The sequence below is a fragment of the Vicia villosa genome, linkage group LG4 (genome assembly GCF_029867415.1).
Source record: "Vicia villosa cultivar HV-30 ecotype Madison, WI linkage group LG4, Vvil1.0, whole genome shotgun sequence".
Lineage (NCBI taxonomy): Eukaryota > Viridiplantae > Streptophyta > Magnoliopsida > Fabales > Fabaceae > Vicia > Vicia villosa.
The window spans coordinates 166401425-166426667 of record NC_081183.1 but is presented as its reverse complement, the minus strand read 5'-3'; the positions used below and the strand labels follow the sequence as shown (position 1 = coordinate 166426667).

The 25243-nt window shown below is 36.6% G+C and overlaps 1 protein-coding gene across 1 annotated transcript; it reads right to left on the bottom strand.

Moving 5' to 3' along the window:
- Positions 1–486: 486 nt before the first annotated feature.
- LOC131595782 (acylamino-acid-releasing enzyme-like) lies at positions 487–11789 on the bottom strand. Its single transcript, XM_058868252.1, has 18 exons — positions 11609–11789; positions 11366–11532; positions 10953–11262; positions 10327–10548; positions 10026–10241; positions 9864–9932; positions 9587–9725; positions 9251–9402; positions 9070–9152; positions 8857–8978; positions 8684–8762; positions 8383–8560; positions 2532–2592; positions 2258–2380; positions 1293–1490; positions 1091–1159; positions 924–1000; positions 487–838 (listed from the first exon to the last, which is right to left on the bottom strand). Exons 1-18 carry the CDS (start codon positions 11767–11769, stop codon positions 775–777), a joined length of 2490 nt encoding a protein of 829 aa, XP_058724235.1. The 5' UTR covers positions 11770–11789; the 3' UTR covers positions 487–774.
- Between the last annotated feature and the right edge of the window lie 13454 nt (positions 11790–25243).

Sequence of the window (25243 nt, the reverse complement as noted above, 5' to 3'; positions counted from 1 at the left end):
TTTCCATAAGTGGGAGAAGTATCTCAACTTAACTTTTGAGGGCATAATTTGAATAAGGTCCTAATATATATATATATATATATATATATATATATATATATATATATATATATATATATATATATATATATATATATATATATATATATATATATTTCTATATTTCTGATGATGAATCAGGTGAGACTGCAAACGCAATGGAATTGTATGTATTTAAGGTGTTTGTTTAGAAGAGATGAACAACCACTATTTTTGAGGTCTTCCAAGTTTTTCTCTATATCCATAAATAGAGTAGTGTCATAGATAGCATTAGAATGCACCATAACTACAAACAATCATAACATAAGCAAATTCAAATTCCATAACATAATAATCTAGATTTTACTTTCTGCAAACGGTATAAATATATATATATATATATATATATATGAAGAATTGGAAGATAAAACAATCCTATATTGACATAATCTTTAAGATATGTGCCGATGAAAAGAAAAACATCGGAATTTTATTCATATTCAAATATTCCGTGTCATGTTTTACTTTATAAATGATTTTTTTTATTGAAAGATAAAGAAAGCCCATATGACAAACACAATTCGCTCCACTATCATGTTCATATTTAAAATACAGTCTGCAACATAATACAGTTACACAACACTCCACTTGCAGGATCAATATCCGCCTTCTTGTACTGATGCGCTTCTTTTGTGATTAATGGATTAGAATATTCAGGAAATCATATGATTTGATGCCGGTGTCTGAAAATTTTACTCATTTGCAGTACTTGTTGAACCATGCAGCAATGCTAAGGAAGCTTTCAAAGTCGGATTGTGGTCTGTACATAAATTAAGCCAAACTATTTTATCAATTACAATTCTATTAAGCATAATAGATGTTTACTCTATGTATGATTTGTGTACCTTTCAATTCCATGAACATCATTTGGAAACACGATGACTTTAACCGGTACTTCTTTCTCCTTTAAAGCCCGAGCAAACTACAGATTTGAACAATATGGTTTTCTCCATCACACGGTTCTTAGTATAAAAGGTAATGCAGCTCTTAAAAGTGAGGATTAAAATCTTACTTGCAGTCCAGTTGAAATTGGGACGCGGAGATCTTGGGCACCTAATAGAAAAATTGTTGGTGTTTTTACCTGCACACATCAAAATACAAATTAAAATACAAATTTGTAATGCCGGAAGGTTTCGGAATGCCGGACTCATTAAATTTGAGAGCAGTTGTATGCACTGCACATAAAAAATTTGAGACCAGTTGTATGTACAGACCTTTGAGATGTGTGCAATGGGAGATTTGCTATAAAATAGAGTCAGATCCTCTGCTGAAGGTGCTTCAGTAATTCTATCCCTCCCATTGGTTCCATAGGTCTCCACAAAGCACCAATCAGGAATATCAGTTGTACCAACCATCAGCGCAAGGTTACAAACTGGATTTCTAGCAGCTGCTGCAACAAACTTCTCTGGTGCCTATAGAAATCAAAAAGACATGATAAAATTCTGAACAATGTTAAAACAAAACCTATAATAAATTTGTGAGAGCCCAAACTTTGATACAATAATAAGTTTTAATATTGTTTGTTGATGAAATTAATCAACTAATAAAAATAATGACTGCCACTAAAATACGATATGCAGCTCTCAAAATAACCTACTAATTTTGTGACTATTCAATTTACAGCATGACAAGCAAAAGCCCTTTCTAAATTATCTTGACAACAAATCCAACGATCCAATGTCACAAAAAGTGGAAATTTTTTTTTAAATAACGATGTTTAAAAAAAAATTACCAAAAAAACAAGTTTTTTAAAAAATTTACCAAAGTATCTAGGTTTTGCAGACCCCCTAGAGTATGCGCCAAACCATTTGACGCATTGGTATAAGATTTTCTTGAATTAGCCAATTCATTTGGCTCATTAGTGTAAAAAGTCAAAAAAAAAACACCCACATAGGCGCCAAACCATTTGGCTAACCTAATGTGGGTGACACACATTGGCGCCAAACCATTTGGCGCATACACATAATTTTTGTACCAATGCGCCAATTCATTTGGCGCATACTCCAGGGGGTCCTGCGAAACCTAAACACTTTGGTAAATTTTTTGAAAAGCTTGTTTTTTTGGTAATTTTTTTTTTAAACTTTGTTATTTAAATTTTTTTTCCACAAAAAGTTACGGATTAAATGAATTCTATACGAAAAATATATGTATCAGATTTTAAAAGTCAGTATGTGTGAACCTGGCCAATCAAGTGGGTTGTCAGAAAGCCACCGTGTGAACCACCAAGTACCGCAATCTTTGATGGACTGGCAAGTCCCAACTCTATGACATGATCAATAGCATTGAGTACATCATTGACATCCTGCATATGACAAATTAAAATCAAGATCCATCTTCTTAGAAAAATAAGGCCATAATATAACTTTTGAGCTTGATTAGAAAGAGAATTAAAGTAGATAGATAAACACATAAGCTTGAAAATTTAAAAATCAGAAAGAAAAACAACTAAGTACCTGAGATCCAATTTTCCCCGGAAGAGATTGTAAGGCTTCCTCGCCAAATCCTAATGAACCTCTGAGAAATATTGTCAAGTAAGAAACTTGTAGAAGCACTAGTCCTAGACATTTGTTCAACTATGGTATGACATCTAAGAGAGGCTTCAAGCATTGTGGGGGTCATACTGGCTATGGAGGTAAAGGTGTTGGCAATATCATTCTTTCCTATCCTAGATTATTCTTTTTGTCCATTAGTTTACAGGATTTGGATTCTTGGTCCTCCTGTGGTGTTCTAGTGCAAATACATTTTCCAACATCCAACTTTTTCATTGAACAGAGATACTGATAGAACTCACAGAAAACAGTAAGAATAAAATAGTGCAAAAGAAGAGAAAATGGAGAATGGAGAAGTTTGATTATCAATGGAAGTAATGGAAAACGATTTACAAATACCCAGAGCAACGCTCCTCCAGAGAAAATATTCTCCTCAGTACAACGATAGCAATAAACGTACGTATCCCTCTCACAAACTCTGCCTCCCCATATATTCCTAGAATTCAGGGATTTCCTATGCCACGTCAATAACAGAATTCTCTCCCACTTTCTTTCCCCTGCGAACGTACACTCTCCAAATAGATGGATTGGGCCTTTCCTTACTAACAGGCCTTTCATTACAATTAGGCCCAACAGTAGTTCTATCATTGCCTCCCCCAGAAGCAACTGTCTTGTCCTCAAGACTGAGGGAGGGAAATTGACTTTTCAAAGTGGATTCATCCTCCCATGTAGTATCTTCTGCTGCTCTTCCCTTCCAACGTACTAACCATTGGCGCACTCGCTGTCCACCATGTGAGACTGACCTTGAAGCCAACAGCTCTTCCGGCTCTTCTATACTATCCGGTTCCATCTCTAACCCTTCTGGAAGTTGTGGTTCTGCCGAATACTCTCCAATCGCTTTCTTAAGTTGAGATATGTGAAACACAGCATGAATTCTGCTTCCCTCGGGCAGTTTCAGCTTGTAAGACACAGGTCCTATCTTCTTAAGGATAGGAAAGGGCCCAAAAAATCTTGGAGCAAGCTTTTGATTAATCCTTCGCGCCACCGTTTGTTGCCTATGGGGTCGAAGTTTTAGAAATACCCATTCTCCAACCTCAAACGAATACGCTTTTCTTTTTTTATCGGCATATCTTTTCATCTGCTCCTGTGCACGAATCAAATGATACTTCAGTTGGCGTAAAGCCTCATCACGGTCATTCAATTCAGTAGCTACTGCCTCCACTTTCGTTTCCCCTTTAAGGAATCTCACCACGGTAGGAGGTTTTCTCCCATACACTGTTTCAAACGGCGTCGTGCCAGTGGACACATGGAATGTGGTATTGTACCACCATTCAGCCCAAGAAATCCATTGTGACCACTCTTTTGGTTGTTCTGACGCAAAGCAGCGAAGGTATGCTTCCAAACACCGGTTGACCACCTCCGTTTGTCCATCCGTCTCCGGGTGATAGGAAGAACTCATACTCAATACTGTCCCTTGCAATCGAAATAATTCCTTCCAAAATAAACTGACAAATAAGGGATCACGGTCACTAACAATCGATCGAGGGATACCATGAAGACGCACCACCTCTTTAGTGAAAACCTCAGCCACTTTCCTTGCAGTATATGGATGCTTTAGGGGAATAAAGTGTCCATATTTAGATAACCTGTCCACTACCACAAATATAGCTTCGTAACCTTTAGATTTTGGAAGGCCGGTTATGAAATCCATTGAGATGTCATCCCAAATTTGTTCCGGAATCGGTAAGGGCTGCAACAGACCCATAGGAGAGGATGCAGAATACTTTTGGCGTTGACACACGTCACAACTCCGCACAAATTCTTGTACTGATTTCCTCATTCCTACCCAATACAGGTTGCCAGCTATCCTTCGATACGTGCGCAAGAACCCAGAATGACCACCAGTAGTGGAAGAGTGAAATTCCTTCAGCATTAATGGTATGCACTCAGAGTCCGAAGACAACACCAGCCTGTCATGATAAAACAACTTGTTTTTGATCAACTGGAACCCCGGTTGAGAAGTAGGATTTTGCTGCAAATCCGCCATCACTTTCTGCAAATAAGGATCATTTCTAACTTCATGTTGAATCTGTTGCTCTTGCATACATATGGGAAATGACGTTATTCCTTTTAATTCCACTTCTTCATACATTCTGGATAGGGCATCTGCAGCTTTATTATCAGGGCCAGGCTTGTAAACTACTTCGAAGTGATAGCCTAATAACTTAGCTATCCAATTTTGTTGGTCAGCTGTAGTGATGCGTTGCTGGAGCAAATGCCGCAAACTCTTCTGATCGGAGTACACTACAAATCTCCTTCCCAACAAATAAGGACGCCAATGTTGCACAGCCAACACCAAAGCCATCAGCTCTTTCTCATAAGCTGACTTGCTTAGATTATTCTTTGATAGAGCCTTACTGAAGTAAGCTATAGGCTTCTTTTTCTGCATTAATACAGCACCAATTCCCCTCCCGGATGCATCACATTCAATCTCGAAAGGTTGCGTAAAATCTGGAAGGGTTAACACCGGAGCTTGAATCATAACCCTTTTTAATTGCTCAAATGCCCTCTGCTCTTCTGATCCCCAATGAAATCCATCTTTCTTGGTTAATTCGGTTAACGGTTTAGCTATTTTACCATAGCCAACAATAAATTTTCGATAGTATCCGGTCAATCCCAAGAACCCTCTCACTCCCTTGACATTGTGAGGAATTGGCCACTCTAAAATGCTATTAATCTTAGCTGGATCTACTGCCACGCCCTGTTCTGATATCACATGACCCAAGTATTCCACCTTCCTACTAGCAAAACTGCACTTCTTTTGATTAACAATGAAACTGTGATGTTGCAACACTTGTAGCACTTGAGCCAGATGTGCTAAATGTTCTTGCCAGCTTTTACTATATACTAAAATGTCGTCAAAAAAGACCAAAACAAAGTTACGAAGATATGGCTTGAAAATCTGATTCATGGTAGATTGGAAAGTGGCAGGTGCGTTTGTCAATCCAAACGGCATCACTAAAAATTCGTAATGACCTTCGTGCGTTCGGAATGCTGTTTTTTGCACATCCTCTTCCTTAACTCTAATCTGATGGTAACCAGATTTTAAGTCCAGTTTAGAAAAATACTTTGTCCCATGTAGTTCATCCAAGAGCTCATCCACCACAGGTATAGGATACCGATCTGGTACTGTGACCTTATTTAACTCTCTATAATCAATGCACATCCTCCATGATCCATCCTTCTTCTTAACTAAAATGACCGGGCTTGAAAAAGCACTAGAGCTATTTCGAATAATGCCTTGACTAAGCATCTCCTGGACTTGTTTTTCAATCTCCTCCTTATGATGATGAGGATAACGGTACGGTCTTACACTCACTGGTCCCGCCTCTTTCTGCAATTCAATGGCGTGATTAATCTCCCTTTCGGGTGGAAGTCCTCGGGGCTCTTCAAAAACTCCCTTAAATTTGCTCAACACTTCAACAAGTCCTTGTTTTTGTACTTCAGTCAATTCTGGTACCTCTTCGTCCACGGCGATTGCTATTTCATCTTCTAACAGACTATGCAAGGAATCCATTGTTGTATTAGATGCATTGTTTGTTGAAACACCCCAGGTCGTGAAGAATTGGCCGTGCAATTCCACCCTTTCTCCTTCCCATAAAAAACTGATGGTCATTCTCTCCCAATCAAAAGTCACCTTCCCAAATCTTTGTAACCAAGCCACTCCCAAAATCATATCTAGATCACCCAACTCCAGAACATAAGCATCAACGTTAGTGATAAACTCACCTAGATGAACTTCCATCTCCCTACATCTCCCTTTTGTTGTTACCCGGTGACCGTCCCCCAATTTCACTCCCATAGATCTTCCTTGCTCAACATCTAACCCTAATGCGGTGGCCACCTGAGGTGAAATGAAATTGTGGCTGGCACCACTATCAATTAGGATTACAATCGACACTCCATTCAAACTTCCCTTGAGGCGCAGTGTAGTAGGAGGGTTATTGCTCATTTTTGTTTTTGATTCAGTGATTCCAAACAGTCCCATAGAGTTGCAATCTAACACTTCATCCTCATCTTCTTTGATTTCAATGGCTATCACCTCACCTTCTTCATTAATTGTCTCATCATCTCCCAAGATCACCAATCTGAGTTGCTTCTCAGTGCATTGATGAAGAGGATGATAATTTTCTCCACATCGGAAACACAACCCCTTTGATCGTCGTTCCATCAATTCTGCGTACGGTAAATGTTTGAGGCCACGGTTGCGCTCACCTCCGTTTTTTCTTCCTTCATCGTTTCCAATTTTCTGGGTGTTGTTGTTGCTGTTTGAATTCACTGTTCCCCTTGGGTTATTAGAAGACCCAGTTTTGCTTTGGGCTGGCCCAGAAAAGTAATTATTTGACCCACTTCCTACTCGGGTCGCACCTGGGTTATTACTAGACCCAGAACCCATCTTCCAATTAGTTCCAAACCCTCCCGATCCACTTCCCTTTCCATTGCGGAACCCACCAACACCACCCCTGGGCAACAACGAACCACGCAGCTCCGTTTCCACATCACGAGCGACCTTCATTGCTTGAAGTCGGGAACGTGGATTCAATGTTCGTACCCTCAGACGAACCTCCGTCTTGAGTCCTCCCATGAAATAACCTAAATATTGGTCCTCTGGCAGTCGTCCCACCTGCGACGACACATATTCAAACGCGGCGATATATTCATCCACTGTCCCTGTCTGTTGCAAATCTTTCATCTCCTCAAAAGGATTATCACTTTGTCTTCCACCATACCTCTCAATTAAGGCTTGCTTCAGCTTTAACCATGTCAGATCGTCCTCCGTCTCCCTTAGCAAGTTGAACCAATGGATGGTGGGTCCTTCCATGCTTAACTTTGCCAGTCTAATCTTCACCGCTTCCGACGTTCCTTGAACTTCAAAATACGTTTCAGCACGCGTGATCCATCCAACAGGATCCTCACCATCAAAAGATGGTAGTTCCACCTTCTTCACTGCCATTCTGTACTCCGATACGGTCTCCTCCACTGACGACGACCCCGTACTCCTTTCCGGCTCACGGCGAAGTCTTGCAAACTCTTCTGTCAGTGTGTTGCGGAACTCTGTGAATGTCTGACGAAAAGTTTCTTCCAGCGTCGATACTCGATCTTCAAAGGTTTGCTCCATGGCAGTCACACGGTTCTCCAACTCGTCTATTCGGGTCATCTTCCTTGACATAAAACACCTTTCACTGGCTCCTCTCGAACAATCCGGCAGGTCGGACCAATGATAGAACTCACAGAAAACAGTAAGAATAAAATAGTGCAAAAGAAGAGAAAATGGAGAATGGAGAAGTTTGATTATCAATGGAAGTAATGGAAAACGATTTACAAATACCCAGAGCAACGCTCCTCCAGAGAAAATATTCTCCTCAGTACAACGATAGCAATAAACGTACGTATCCCTCTCACAAACTCTGCCTCCCCATATATTCCTAGAATTCAGGGATTTCCTATGCCACGTCAATAACAGAATTCTCTCCCACTTTCTTTCCCCTGCGAACGTACACTCTCCAAATAGATGGATTGGGCCTTTCCTTACTAACAGGCCTTTCATTACAATTAGGCCCAACAGTAGTTCTATCAGATACCATCTATCTTGATAAATCCCAATGGAAGTCCGAAAATCCCTCTAGAGCCCGGTCTTTTATTTGGTCTTAAGTGCTTAATAGCGTACATACTAATTATTAATGATGTATTACAAGTTTATAGGCAAACTAATAATGAATTTTAAATTCCCAGGCACTGAGGGAGCATTATTTACCTGTAGTTGACAATCAACAAGCTATATCCAATTGAAGCAAGAAAAGCCTGGGACTTTGAAAAGCTTGACAATGCGACAGAGTGCGGTCCCCCGTGAAGAACCACGATTAATGGATCACATGTGTCAGTTTTCTTAGTTTTTGATGACACAAATATAGCTTCATAGGGTTTACCAGAGCCTGAAATTGAAATTGGCATGAAAATAGAAATGAAAATCAATTGGTTGTGATCAGTAAATAAGAGTTGCATTAAGATACACCTGTGCATTTAATCTAGCCCAAAATCCAAAGTAAGCCATATACCTTTAGTTGGGTTCTGGGAAGCATCCTTGACTGAGATCTTCATTACACTGAACGTAAGAGAGGATAACAAAGAACTTACCTGCAGGAAATTCAAATGAACTTTTAGCACACAGCATTGTTTTTATTTTAAAAAATAATCCATACAAATAATGCCAACGAAGATTAACCAAAACCTTATCAGAGAATTTATATATGGGATTTGATACATCCGACCAACTCCATTCATTATTACCAGCTTCCTTCTCAACAAAGGTTCCATACTTGACCTGTGGAACATCTACTGGACTGCTAGAAACTGCATGTAGTTTGAACAATTTAGAGTAAAGCAACACATATATCAGACTCAAATACTACAGATCAAAGAAAAAATGAGCATCTAATGTTACCAGCAAAAATATTGTTCCCATGTAACGTAAGGAGACTCCACGAGAAATTTGAGTCTGCGGGGGTGATTTGCCTTACTTGTCCACTGTATTTGATGAAAATGTGCAGAGTTTGGTCGGGATGATTTGTTAATGGTTATCGTAAACATAATAAAAAGTAATCCAACTGTTATAGTTACCTTACCTCAACACATCGACAGACAGTAAAACTTGACGGCTGTGCCAGACAGAGGGAATAACCAAAGTATGGCCATCAGAAAGCCATGGATAACTAAGGATAGTTGAAAAGTAAAGCCCGGGAAAGCCATCATCCTCAGCACACAGCACAACTGGTATCTTAAAAAAAGTAATACAAAAAAAAAAAAATCAAAATAACTTTATTAAGTTTGACAAAAATAAAATAAAATTAAGCACTCGTCATGTGGCGAACAGACATAATGAAAATGACAAGCTCATTTTACAGCTTTTTAAAAAGATATATCATAAAGCTAGAGTTAAACTGGTTGTAGTAAAAGCTTACAACATCATGAACTTTTGCAGATTGATGGAAATTCACATCCTTGGGCCAATCAATTCTATGAAGTGAATTTGTAGCAGAATGGGCCCCAGAATCAACTGAACTTCTTGCAGATAAAAATACGAGAAACTTTCCATCTGGGCTGGTAGAAAATGCATGTGTTAGAATCAAATTTGTAGAAATCATATTCCCACACCTATTACTAATTACTTGTTGAACTAGATCATGCGATGAAAACTGAGAACATATTTAGCATTTAGGAATGTGAGTATCAACTTACCTGAACCGTGGAAGGAAAGCACTACTTATGGTTTGAGTAAGGTTAAGCGCCTGAGCATTTTCAGTTGAGCTGCATCATCATACTTTAATACTTCAGCTCAACATAACCAAACTTAATAAAACAGAATCACTTTAAAAAAGAAATTAAACTGAAGTAACTTACTGGATCTCATTTTCATTGGTTTTTGATTCGTGCGGTGCTTTAACAACATATATTGAACAAGGCCTGTTATAGCAGTACTTAATACCAAGTTTTCTTGTCTCAAATGACCAGCCAACAAAAACCAAATATTGTTCAGAGCCTTCACTTGATGGAGCCCATACAACTTGTCCAACACTCAAAGATTTGTCAATTCCTTTGACGGCTTGTACCTCTCCACTGTAAAATCACTATTATAATTATGACTTCATAAATAAAACACTTACTATTATTGAATGAATATAAATAATAAACTATACAGAACCTAGAAATGTTTATGACAAAAAGTGCAGGCTGTCTCTTCCCCGCATATGTTTCTCCCCAATCCTCTTCCCAGTCTCCTTGACCTTTCCAGCTACTAGAATCCTTGTCATCTGAACCACTTTTCTTGTAGCCTAGATCATTGAATGTAGGCTTTGCAGGGGAAGGCTCTTCAGCGACATATGCTATATGAGTTTCATCAGAGTTCCAAGAGATTCCCTCAAACCTACAATATCACAGAACAAGACACTAGCTATTGAATTTTAATGCATGGCATGAACGGTTTTTTACTATTACATCCCGCAGAGGTCGCAAACAAGTAAAAACAAATGACATATCAAAACTATAAGTTTCCAGTTATCGATCTATTTGAATTGACTTATTTGAGTTATCTACTTTTATAACTCATAAGCACTTGTGAGACTGTTTGGGAGAACTTATGAATACACGACTTATGACACATTTATATGCCATTTTCAGTTGACATTCATAAGCTCTCCAAGATGGCTTACGAAAATAGCTTGTAGCTTATACGAAAACCATTCTAAGCTGCAAATAAATCATTCAAATCATAAATCAAATGACAAAAGAAAACAATGACAAGTGAAGTGGTGATGATAGTAAGTTTACCATCCATCAGTATACACAGAACCATGTTTAGATTGAGGTACATGAAACTCCCTTTCAAGATAACTGTTGCTCCAAATTTCGAACCGAGAAGGACCATCACTCTCAGGATTTCGAACAATCAAAAGCTTCGAACCAGAAGGTGACGGAACAATAGCCGAAACTCCAGACACCTCAACCGGAAACGGAGCCCACTGTAAATTAACAGAACCGTCACTCCGTTTAGTAACGGTAGACGATAGAATCAACTTCCGTTTCTTGTTAGCCAGAAGGTTCGGTTGACTAACGGAAAACATCATTCCCTGTGAAGAATCTTTAACCGCAAAAACAATAAAATCAACTTAGTTGAATAATCGCAATCGCAAACGCAAACGCGATTATTGAAATTTGAAATTTGAGAGTGGAATTTCGTTTACCTAAGTCTGATTTGAAAATCCATGCCTTGTCGATAGAAGAGATAGCGGTGAATTGTTGAAGTAGGTTAGAGTGAAGTGCGTATTGTTGTTCTGTTTCTTCGTCTATACCTAATGGAGATTCTTTGAGTTGAGAGCTTTTTGGATTATCCATTGCTGAGAATTTTGTGCTGAAGATTAAATTGAGATTGAGTTAATAAAAGAGTGTAATAGAGAAGAAGAAAATAAAATGAGTTGAAAAGTTACGTGAGGAGGGAAATGAGTGTTTTTGTTGATGAAGTGGAAGGTGGTGAGTAATGAGAAGAAGAATGAGATAGAGAAATGGAAAAGGGGTATCGGGAGAAATGGAGTGGGGATAGAGATAAAGTGGCGGTTGACACGGTTGACACGATGGTAATAAAACCCATTAACAATGGCAGCAGCTATCTTGTATCATGTGGTCTATCGTTTTCTTTTCTTTTTTTATTATTACACGAATCACATCATTTTTTTTTTTTAAAATATTAAAGCAGTAGTTGATGTTATCTCTCACTCTCTTTTTTAGTCTAAACTAAAATTAAAATTATATACAATTAAGGAGTTGTCTCATTTTTCTTATAATAAAAAAATTAGAACCTAATTTTTTTTTAACATCTTTTTAAATTGATGTGTTTTTAAATTGGCGTGCTTAGTCAAAGAGTATCAATTTGTTAAGAGATAATCGATGATTTGGTGTGAGACAACTCTAATAAGGGTATTTTTTATTAGGGTCGTGAATTGAATGTAGCCAACTTTGATATATTTGGTATGTTCATGTAAAATGGAATTTGCAACAATTTAAGGTGCACTGCTGTTGTGAGCATAAAGTGATGTTAACTATGTAATCTAAGTTTAATTAAATGATCATAAAAATAAATTATTTTGAATAAGCATCACATATGTCACAATACTCAGATTTACATATTGCTTCTTTTTTTTTTTCTTTCAGAAAATTAATGAAGAGCCAAAAAGCACGCACTAACTAATGACCAATTATTTAGTGTTAAGCCACCATGTTCAATCAGCATCACTATAAGCTCTCTCAATTTATGAATTATTCAAATCGAAAAGAATAGACAATGGATAAAATTTACTTCAAGTAGCAAATTATTTAATGAACCGTTGCAAAGTGAGGACATTAGAGAAAATACATGAGTTGACCTACCTGTTGAACAATAAAAGATATACCAGGGTGAATAATAGTCGAGTAATTAAGGTTTCCTACAAACTACCACTACACTAAGGGATCAGAAAAAATATCATAATCACAATGATATGTTACTGATTGTACCTGATCAGTATGGATCGTCTTGTCCTGCAACTTTCTGGACTGGTGAGAATGGAGGGTGTACCTGCAAGGTACTCTGATGTCAGAGCAAGAGAGAGCAAAACGGAGCGCAAGTACCAGAGAGTAAGAGTAAGAATGATGAATATCTGACCTTTTAGTGAAAGAGGGTATTTATAGCCCCCAGCACTTGGCCAAGGTCTCCATATTGGGCTGGACATGCAGACCCAAATTGGAGACTCCCAAGGTCTACGCGTGTAATGGAGACCAGCACATGGTCTCCAACCTAGTTCAACTGCTCCGAAATACATGGGAAGTGGAAAACACAGTCTTTTCGGGGCAAGATGGCTCCGTAGTATTCAGAGAGGCATTGGTGACAAACCCTACGAGGAGGTATCGTCAACATGTGCAAGGAGTATAACTGCTTGTGTTGTACGAGTAAGTGCCCTCGCACGGCAGCAACTGCTCAGATCGTCTCATTGAGCTTGTTTTCCCGACATTGGATTCATCCGAGCAGATGTCTTGTTGGGCCTTTCACCAAGTAGCATTGGACTGGGCCTTAGACTATGTTTTGGGTCGAGTGTCGGCCCATTCCAGAACAGTTACATTAAACTCAAAAGAAGTATCCACTGAATTATCATAATAAAAACTAGTCATAGATATCAAATTTAGGGCTTTGATGAAGGAAGATGTCGTTGGACGTAAAATACGACTTAAGACGCATGTAACTAGTTTTTAAGTTATTGAATGGAAGAATGATCATAACCATTAATAACCACATCATCGACATTTAGAAGAAGAAAAATAATGTGCATAGATGTGTGATGAATAAATAGACTGGAATCATATTTATCATGACTAAACGAGAACTCAAGTAAAGTGAAACAAAATATTTCATATCATGTGCTTGGCGCTTGTTTCAAACCATATAAAGAGCATTAAAGTTTGCACACAATCTTAGATGTAGAAAAAAACTTTGAGGAAGAGTCATATAAATTTCTTCAGTTACCTCATTGTGAAGAAATGTATTATTCATATTAATTTGGAATGATACCATCCCTTATAAGTTATTTTAAAGTGCAAACGATTGTCATTTTGGTAATTAATGCAATTGTATCATCATAACCAATTCCATGTGTTTGGCATTTTTCCTAAGGCAACAAATCAAGACTAGTAACAGCTGAAGGATCGGTTAGAGTTCAGTTTCACAAAATAGAACCATTTTTAGCCTATGGATCGATACTAAAAAAATCTCTCGAAGAGCATAAAGCACCATTCTTTAACAACTTGTGGATAATAAGTAGAAATAGACATGCTAGAGAGGGTGGAAGTTATAGAAGTGTGTGAAGAATCATACATGTCAAATGAATATTTATCTAATGCTCAAGATATTAAACAAAAACATTGTGGTTCAACCGTTAGAAGATTACAAGTTGATCAACATCAGGAAGGGGCATGGGAGTTTGCTATATGTATTGTCACATATACATTGTTTGGTTTACAATGTGATTGGTCAAGAAGACATGTGTTAAAAAATCATTCATCGAAAATAAGAATTGTTCTAGGCCGACCAAAGGCACAAGTGATTAGGTACCAATCCATCTCAAATCCATTTCATTTGTCCCAAGCTATAAATCAGTTCACATGCAAAGAGCAAGGTACATTCTCTGATATCCATTTTTCATTATACTTATCTTGAATCTAGAACTGACTTGGGTGTTGGAGTGCTAACCATGCAGGTCCATCCCGCACTGCCATAAAGGATACCAAGAGGCCCCTCAAATACATCACTGTTTTGTTTGTATGCAAACCATGTTTCCAGACACGCGTGGGATGGAGAGGTAAATATGTATTTATTCTCTTAAATATATGTGTTATAAGATTTAAACATTCTGACATTGATGTATTTTTTATAAAACTGTGAGTCGTTGAAATGTATCAACACGATAGAAACATTATGAAGATGCCGCAACCTAATGAACCATGGTTTACAGATGTCATGCAACTATATAGGCAACAAAATTTATCCACGACTGGGTATACTTTTATTAACCATGATTTGTTGTCTACTTTCATTGAAACGTTAAATATGTCAGCACTTATTGACTTATTTCACAAGCAACTGTTACAAAATCCTTTGATTTATCTATGAAAAGTGAGAAAATATCTGTTTGAACTTTTCTTGTATGCATTAATAAAAAATAGCTAAAAGGAACTAGAAAACCACGATTAAGTATGCAAAAAATAGGCAAAGTAAAAACCCTGAAGAAGCAAGACTCACTAGGACCAAGCTACAAACGCACTGAGTACATATCAAGGTCATGTGGCATAACTAGATGTAAGTACTTAATGGTGAAGAAACGTTTAACGTGCTAGTCAAAGGGGTGGTTGCGTTGGATGAACAAATGCGACCAATGACACGTGGAAGACATGCAAGCATTACTTGTTGAAGAAGAAAAGTCAGCAGATTAAAGTTGGCACAGGGTAAGCACGCTAGGTGCAAGGACAGTGCGCCTAGCGAGAGGCTTGGAATTTTTCCTTTAAATAACAAGTTCCAATTTAGTGCAAAGGGAGTTTCAGTGGATCGAGGTAGTACAAAATTAGAGTAGGTTCACTTTAGTCTATAACATGAGAATAATATATGAAGTCTAAAGGCGGAAACACTGCTTAGGTGACAAGGCATATGACACTTACAAGTCGACATCCAAAAGTTATCCATTGTTATGCTAATCATGAGTAACTGTCTATAACACCCCAATTCTACCCCTACAATTATTAAGAAAATCACAGTTATAAAATTCTTTTTCGAAAAACAATTGGAGTATTACAATTCAACTTAACAACAATATCATGCTATCATTGATACATAACACAAATACTCGGATGAACTAAAACCACAAGAATCAACTTTATCAACATTAAGCAGCGGAACTACAATAATCAACTTTGATGACATATCATCTTTTCAACTTAAAACCATTTTAACATCAACAATTACTCTTCATGTATCAACATAGTTATTCAACAGTAAAACCAAACATAAAATAATAGCATAAAATAATATCAAAAATATTATAATAAAATAGATAAAAAATAAATAAAATATTAGAGAAGATGAAAAAGAAATAGCAGAAGAGATGCTATTAGATAAGAAGAGGAACATTAAAAACGTAATTGGAAGAGAGAGTAGTAGAATAAAAATAATAAGATGAAAAAGAAAGAACTTAAGAGATGAAAAACTAGAAAAAAAATATATGATATGTATTTGGAAAAGAAGATGAGAAGAAGGTGCAATACCGCTAGGAGAAATTTGAGAAGACTTAAATTGAACCCTTAAGTGTGAGAAATAGATAATCATTCGTTATCGTAAGGCTAAGGCATAATAGGTTTGAGTTTGGGTTGGATATAAGTTAATTGAAGTTAGTGGGTTGTAACATAATGCGGATTGGTTTGGTTTAGTTCGGTTTGTAAAATAGAAACCGCAAACCGAACCTAACCGCACGGTTTGTTAAAAAATGGCCCAAACACATCCGAACCAAATACGATTTTTTGCGGTTTCGGTTTGGTTTGACTCGGTTTTGCGGTTTTCTATTGGGCCGGTTTGGTTTTGAACACCCCTAATAACAACAGCTCACAACAATAACAACTTATAGCAACAACGACTTATAACAACAACAACTTATAATAACAACAACCCACAACAATAATCAATAAACAATGAACAATAACAACAACTTTAACACGCGACTCAATATGCAACTCAACTATGCAAGTGCATGTGGTACCATTTGGAGCAGAACTCCAAACTTAAACATATGCCAGGTTATCGAGGCGTTTCAACAAGGCATAAGCCTTCAACGTGGTGCCATCAAGGCCAAAGCATAATCCTTCAACTTTCAATGTAGTGTCATCAAGGCCAACTTAATCATGCAATATATGTAATGTTAATAATGACATACAACAACAACATCAACCACAACGAAAACAACGACTTAAACATGCATCAATTGCATCAACTTAAATCAACACGGGTCATCAGACCTACAACTCAAACATGTCCATAAATCGGGACAATTCAACTTATCAACAACAACTTATAATCAACGGCAACTCAACAACAACAACATATTTGGCAACAACCGAATCATCAACAAGTATATAAAACAACGTGTTCAATAACAACTCATCAACAATACAATTCCATAACCCGGAACAATTAAACCGCACCTGCAAATCAACTTATTCGACATAATTATAACAAAATAAATCAACCAAAAATACCTACAAGTATATACGACTTACTCCGACAAATTTCAACTAATTCCAGTTAAACAATTTTACCGCTTAAATCTACAATTATACTTATTCGGTGTTATTTTTTTCAACCGCTATTACTACTGAATTATTTACACATTTACTGCCAAATTGATTTACTACTACCAATTGATTCTTTTTGCTACTAAAACTGCAGTGTCATCAAATATATTTCTCTGCTAAATTATCAGCTTCTGCTAGACTACTTAAAACTACTAGTTTATTGCTATTTTCCTGCTATTCAATAACAATTCTGCTAAAAACCAGTCTTGATATACTTCTGTCAAATGTCACCTCTATTGTTACTTTTATAAACTATTTTGCTAACTACTCTATGTTTCTATGTTAAAACCATATCTTAACTTATGTTCTAATAATCTGTTTTCTGAAACTATTTACTACTGATACTACGTGACCTAATGTTTTTGGTTTGCTGATTTCATCACCTCACATATACTTCTTTTTCAAACCTAATAAAATAACTTATTATACCACATTGTCATGATGGGCCTTCTAGCCACCACCTCTCAATTGGTAAACAACACACAAGACTAAATCCACTTAAATAATAATTAGTCTACTAATAATAATATTATTTCTCCAATTAAACCGACTAATAATTCGACTCTAAGCTTAACAGCTCCAAACAACATATTAATCCAAAATTACGCCTCTTATAATAACACTTATAATTTCTCCACTTCTATTAATTCCAACGATTAAATCCTTAATTAATTTAATTAACCAATTAATTAAATTCAGGGCGTTACAGTAACTGTAGCCAAAATATCGTCGTTGGGGTTAGATATAATCATTATATTCATGTATCAAATAATTCATGGCATTCTATGTAATTCTACTCATATTGTAATATTGATGACTTTTGAATCTTAATGCTTGTTTTAGCTATGTAACCTAAAACTTGTTTTCATAGTGTGACTCGACATTGAAATATGCTTATCATTATTAGATCTAAGATAATCATCTATTGGATGTTAATGCTATACATAGGGTTAGGTTTGATATCCACACATACTGTAGCAGGATTGGTGTGGAGTCTCACTACATTACGACTGTTGGGACTTTATTCTCTATGTTGGTTAATAGTTCGAGATACCAGCTATTGGGTAATAGACTGATCTCGCGGCGTGGACACTGAAAGGATATACAGATTGGGATAACACATGATAATATTATTAGTAGAGTAGATGTTCATATTACTGATCTATAGACGTGCATGATAGATACTCAATGATGAAATCTACCCCATCATGCGTTCTTATTATTAAAACCGAAATCTCCATTTTACTTTCTGCCATATATTTTATGTTATTTACTTTCACGCTTAATAACCAATACACAACCATTTTATCTACTTAAAATCTTATAAGCTATTGAACGGTCTTTAAAACCATTGGTCTCTATGGATACGATAATTGTAAAACTTAATTTTTCTTCTAACACAACAAGATGACACTTAAAGACTTCTTCATTCCATCTTCCGATCAGTGAAATATCACTCACACTTGATAATGTGTCTTCCCTCATACATCTTTCGATCAAGGGGAGATTTTTAAACTACTATAGATTCTCTAGACCTGACGCACATGATATGATGGTGCAATATTTGGGAGTTGGCCCCATTGATATCTAACAGGAGATGGATGACACTAGAGGATGTCATGCCATGTTTGAATTTTTGGAGAATTCGTACAAATACCACAAGGATGTGGCAGTTGAGGCTGATGGTGATGATGCATAGGTAGCACATTATAAGTACGTGCATTAAGGTCATACCTTTTGTTTCTGGTTGGTACGTCCATATTCGTGGACAAAAGTGCATACGATGTCGATATCGTCTACCTGAGATACTTCATTGACTTGGAGAGGATTTATAAATATAACTAGGGGTCTCTTGTTTAGTTTACTTCTACTCCAAGTTAAGTAAGCCTGTTTATGGAAGACTAAACAAATGACATCAAGCAACACCTTATTTACGGTAATATATTTGCATCTTTATTGTTACTAATATTTCATAACACTTGTGCTACGTCGTTACTAATATTTCACATAAATATTTTCAAGCATGGATCCTTCGTCACTTTTCATGCCTCCCCGGATGGGCATATGCGGATCACTACGACGAGGCTTTGCCACGTGCTTGCTCTTTCATCCTACCAAGAGAGAATTAAGCGACCAAGTCGCTCAGAGTTTATCTTGAATGCATCACGGAAGATGATATAAACTTCACATCGTACGAAGATCACCGTGAGACATGCTCCTTCGATGAGATATCCTTCTACTCTGGATGGCTGGCTTGTGGGTCACAACTGATGTATTGACAGTTCGGGTATCTGTATGATATTCCTATATCCCCCACTTTTGTTGCTCCTCCCACAGTCTGTCGGAGAGATGTTGGTGAGATATTTGCATAATTCCTTGATTATCTGGTCCTAGAAGATGTACGTAGTGTGTCAGGTTTTCATCCATGGAGTTCTACATTCAGCTACATCCAATGGTTTTGTTACAGTGTCACATCATTACATGAAACTAGATATACGGGGAGAGCCACATAGACTAGCTTATTAAGAGATATTATAGGAAGGGCGAGTTAAGGCATATCATGTCGTTGATATATTACCTACTGTCGCGGGGAAAAATCGTCGTTTGTGGGATGAGACACCTGATGCCTTCTTTGGGCTCGAGTGCTCAAGAAAAAGATTTTTCTTTGTTTTTGTCACGACCAAACTTTTTATTATTTCCAAAGTAGGAAGAGGAAAAAAGCTGCAATAACCTTAAAAGTGGGGGAGAGATCTTGGGTAAGAGGGTTGGTTATACGAAGGGAAGGTATTAGCACCCAACGTATCTATAGTACTCTATAGGCTTCTTTGTTATGTTTTTCATTCTATGATATTGTGGAGGTTCTGTTGTGAAATAGGTGGGAAACTAAGGTGTTTGTTTGATTATGATCGCAAAGATCATTGCAATCTTCTGCATACATATCTCTTAGAGGGAATCAGAGCATCTGTAGCTCGGGGTCTACGGGTGCTAAGGTTTGAGTGGTTTGAGGGAGAAGTTTTGCTCGCCAAGGATACGACCTTGTGCCTACGTATTCTCAAAGGGATGTTGAGAAAGTCAGAGCAATCGTAGTTCCCACTTATGCTAGTGGAAGCAAAGGAAAAGAGACAAATGTCATCTCAATGTTCGATGTATCTAATCTATATCATCACATACATCTGTTTGATTTTGTTTGAAATCTTTTCATTATAAGCCCTGGGCTATGCCACTTATGGCGCTTAGAATGATAAAGATGTTTTTTTGTTTAGCCAGCCTTGTGGCAAAAACAAGTTGATTAGTCAGCCTTGTGGCAAAAACTTTCAATGAAGTCAGCCTTGTGACAAAAAGTTTTGATTAATCAGCCAGCCTTGTGGCAAAAGTTTCGACGAAGCCAGCCTTGTGGCAAAAACTTTGATTAATCAGCCAGCCTGGTGGCAAAAGGTTTGATTGATTAGCCAGCCTTGTGGCAAAAAGAGAAATTCGATTGATTAATTGTTTGTGATGATATAGATGAGATACTCCTATCATAGAGATGATAAATGTCTAATCTCCTAGGTTATTGTTTTGGATATTGGGGATGCTTATAAGAAGCCCGTGGGTCCTTGTACGAAGCCCAAGAGGAGGCTATCCGAGGGTCCTTGCATTGTAAGCCCAAGAGGAGGCTATGGGAGGGACAATCGAGGGTCCTTGCATTGTGAGCCCAAGAGGAGGCTATGGGAGGGACAAGTCGTTTGTACGAAGCCCAAGAGGAGGCATGGTATAGTTGGTTTGAGCTCTTAGAGCGATTTCACCGGGAAACCATACTCTATGTCCTAACCTAAACTAGGGAGATTCTTTGCACGAAGCCCAATAGGAGGCTATGGGGAACCTAGTGTTGTACTAAGTTGAACAAGTATATATAACACGATCACAAATATGAACAAGTACGAACAAATATGAACAAGTACATGAACAAATATGAACAAATATGAACAGTTATATATGACAAGGTGTGTGTATACAATGGAGTTTATGAAGGAAATATACCTGTAAGGATGATCCGTTTGTATACACAGGGCTCGGGACTTATACTCGGGGAGAGGCCCATTGAGTTTATTCAGAAGTTATGTAAACAAGTATTTACAAGGGACGTTGGGACTTATACCTACATGGAGGCCCATGGTATTTTTGGGAATATTTAAAGAAAACCTTCATTTTTGATTTGTTATTCGAAGTTAAAAACCAAATTGATCGAGGTATGTACAAAAAGGTGTATGTACAATGAAATACCTAATTTCATGTAAGGGAATGGGACTTATACCTATGTGGAGGCCCATGTTTTATTTTATAAAACATGGTTGATTGTTTTGTTAAAAGCGAGGTTTCGTCGTTTGAAAATTTTCTTTCTTTTTTTATTTTGAAAGAAGTTTTCTGTTTAAAGAAAAACTGTACAAAGAAAAAAGGAATGGGACTTATACTCTCTAATATTCGAGAGGCCCAGTTGTTTTAAAAATCAATTGATCAATCCAAAAAGATTTGATCAAGAGTTTTTTGAAAAGAAAACCAAAAAGAAATGGTTTATTGTTTTGAAAAACTTTGATCGTTTGTTTTAAAACAGTTTGAATTCTGACAAAAGTCAACTTAATTAAGATAAAAACAAATTTTATGCTTAATTAAGACCTAAGTGATTAGGGTTTGATCACAAAATATTTACAAGTGATTAAGTTTTGAAAATTAAGTGAAAAAAAACTATTTTTAAAGTATTAAAAACATTTAAATAAAATATATATATTAAATAAAGAGTGTAAAAAAAATGAAGTAAAAATGATTAATTTTGATTGGTCAATTAATTAGATGAAGTTGTAAAGAAAATGAAGAAAATAAGTGGTAAAAAAGAGGTTTTGGTCCTTATGAGTGTTGAACTCGTGACCTGGAGGTTACTACTCAAAAGCTTAGCCAACTGGACCACGCGCGTGGTCTGTTTAACACTTGCAACGAATTAAATATATTTTGAATCAATTTCCAAACTTCAGTTTCAAAAATATGGCGCCAAGAACACAAACCCCAATTTGAATTTGAATTTTCTTAAAACTGAATTGTTTTGATCAAGTGAATAGCCTATCTTGCTCGATTTTTCATAAGGAACATGATGGTGATCTTTAATTTCATTTATTTTCACTCTAAGATCATTAATTTTCTGGAAATCGTGAAGAACCCTAATTCTATGATTCAATCTGAAATTGTGTAAGATCATGATATGATGCAATTGATTGAGGGTTATTATTCAGTGATGGTGCAGAAGCAAGATGGCAAAGCAATATTTCATTTATGATGCATGTATGATAGAGTTTGAAGTTCAAGTGCACCTACCTCAAAAACGGCCAAACTGAGAATTGAATTCTGAGCTGGAGGTGTTACAGATGCTTTGTAATGATCTGGATAGCTTCAATGATGATTATGGAAGGTGTCTGGATGCTTGGAACAACCTGAATTCATCTGAGCATAGTCATGGTACCCGATCTGCAATAGCTTCAAGAGTGAATCGAATTTGAAGATTTAGAGGTTACAGGTCACGGATGATGGTTGGGATAGCTCACATATGGTATATGGAATGTGTTTGGATGATTAGCTTGGACAGAATTGGTCTGGAACTGATTTTGGCATGGTAAGGCTCTCTTTATGCATATATGGAAGTGAGGTAGTGATTTTGGAATTTAGGTGTTTTTGGGGTGTGTGAGTGGATCAAACACATCACATATGATGTTTATGAGTTGTTGGAACCACCATCTTGGCCAGAACTTCAATGGTTTAGAGGTTGGAAATTCTACCTCTTTAAAACTTAAGAAACTTGCATTCTAAGAAAGAAAGAGAAAACCTATGATTTGTGAGGTTTTGGTGTGATTTGAAGAGTGGAAATGACCTCTATTTATAGGCCAAGCTTTCTGAATGCAAAGCCTTTGCAAGTGGATCAAAGAGTGATGATTTGGCTTAAGAGATAGAATGGAATCTTTTACATTAAATGCAAAATGGTTAAAATGACTTAACCATGGTTAAACTTCCAAGCTTCTTATCTCCTTCCATTCTGATCTTCAAATCAGAAAATATCTCTCAATCATTGCATTGATGCATCATTACTTGCATTATAGGTCATATAGTGTTGAAACTTAGTGAAAATGGTTTGAAATTTCATGCATAATGACCTCTAATGACAAAATTCAAAACATGGCTCCACTCAATATTTTTTCATGCTCTTGGACATTTTGGAAAGCTTATGTTATATACTTCAAAACCCTTGTTGAAAGTTTCTTCAAGACCTTTAAGGAAATGGGTGAAAAAGAGCCATGAACTTTGAAGAAAGTGAGATTTTAAGTGTATTTTTCAAAAGATACCAACTTTGAAGCTCCATATCTCTTAAATGGTTGATCTTTTGGAAAAACATTTTATGTGACAAAGTTGTTTATTGGATCAAAATCTACAACTTTCATGTTGGAAGTTTTTTTCAGTTTGTAGGTGAAATTTTGAGTTATTCCCTTCCAAAGTTTGGAAAAAACCATTGAAAAACACTTAGAAAAATTTCTAAGTATGAAAGTCAAACTTTTGACTTTTTGATTCTTGATTGGTTTTCTTGATTTTTCTTGATCAAATAACTTCATATATCATATATTGATGATTTGAAACTTCAAAAGTCATGGTTGACCAAAATTTCCAAAAAAGTCAATGGTGATCTTGTACAATTGACTTTTTCAAACGAATCGCGTTTCTGGAGATTTCAAATGAACCAGGCTATCCTCACCAAATGAATGGTATGAATGGATCATGTTGAGTTATTGGAGGACCTTGAGCCATGGTTTAAGTTGTGGCACCATGTTCTGATTAAAAAGTCAGTTGTTCAGGTGAATTAGGTCAAAAACCCTAATTGTCGACCTGATGAAATTGATGACTGTGGATCTTGAATTGAGATACAATTTCCATTGGATATTGTCATAGGGATTATTTGAATATGATTAAAACCTTTGAGTGATCCCCTGGAGCTTTTTAGGGTTTCTCAAATGTAATCTCTGATTTCAGTCCCTGATAGTTCAAAAACCCTAATCTGATGATTTGAAATTTCACTGTTGATTAGTCCCTGTGTAGGGGATGTCTTGAGCCAATAGATTAGGTCAAAATTATGTACTTGGGGTCTTGAGGTCATGTCTCAAGTCATTGGGTCAAATCCTGAGCAAAAGCCAAGGGTGTACTATCTTCAGTCAAAACCCTAATCTGGTTGATTCAAAGTCTCTGAGCTTGCTTGAAATGAATCTTTGAGGACCAAATGTTGATTGTTGATGAAGATGGTTCTTTTGAGATGAAGGGAAAACAAAACCCTAACTGATTGTTGCTTGTATTGATGAGTGACTTCTTGATTAAACCCTGCTGAGCACAAGTAGCAAACACAAGCTATGTAATTTGTTAGAGATGCAAATGATGCATATGCAAATGATATGAGGTGGTATCTTAGGTCAAAAATTGGGGTATGACACCTACATGTCAGTATATTGTGGCTATTAGGCGAGCAAAGATAGAGAGATAAGAGTTTTAGGAAGGCACTCCCAAAAGAGACATTGTAGAGGTCATGATAACTAAGACACAAAATGTCTTGCAGTATAGGAGGCATGGGAGTAAACGGGGGGTCATATATACCTAGTAGTTGACTTTTCCTTTATATTTTGATAATTTGTATTTTGTGAACAATGTATGATTTGCATTTTAACTTAATATATGATATATTTATTGAATTACATAAGTGTATGGTTTGATAAAATTATATATAATGTTTTGTGATCAATGTATTGTTCAATTGAATTATATAAGGTTTATTAAAATATGTCAAATTTATAATAAAAGTATTGTTTAAGAGTGAAACTTATTGTTTTGATAGTTAATATGGAGGTTAACTTCTATAATATCCACTTAGCTACGAAATAAGCACACTATCATTAGATCAAAATGTATCATATGTTAAATTTCATTTACAGACTTACCCTTTCATTAATATGGAGGTTAACTTCCATATTAATTTGTAGCAAAATGGAGGTCTCACTTATGAAGTGTTTTGATGTGTATGGGGAGGGTTGGGAGATTAACTTATCTGTTATTCAAAGAATATTTTCGAGTTTCCTAAGGATGGCTCTTCACCACTAAGGGTGGGAAGAACTATCCCCCTTAGATTATTATCCATAGTCTTTCAA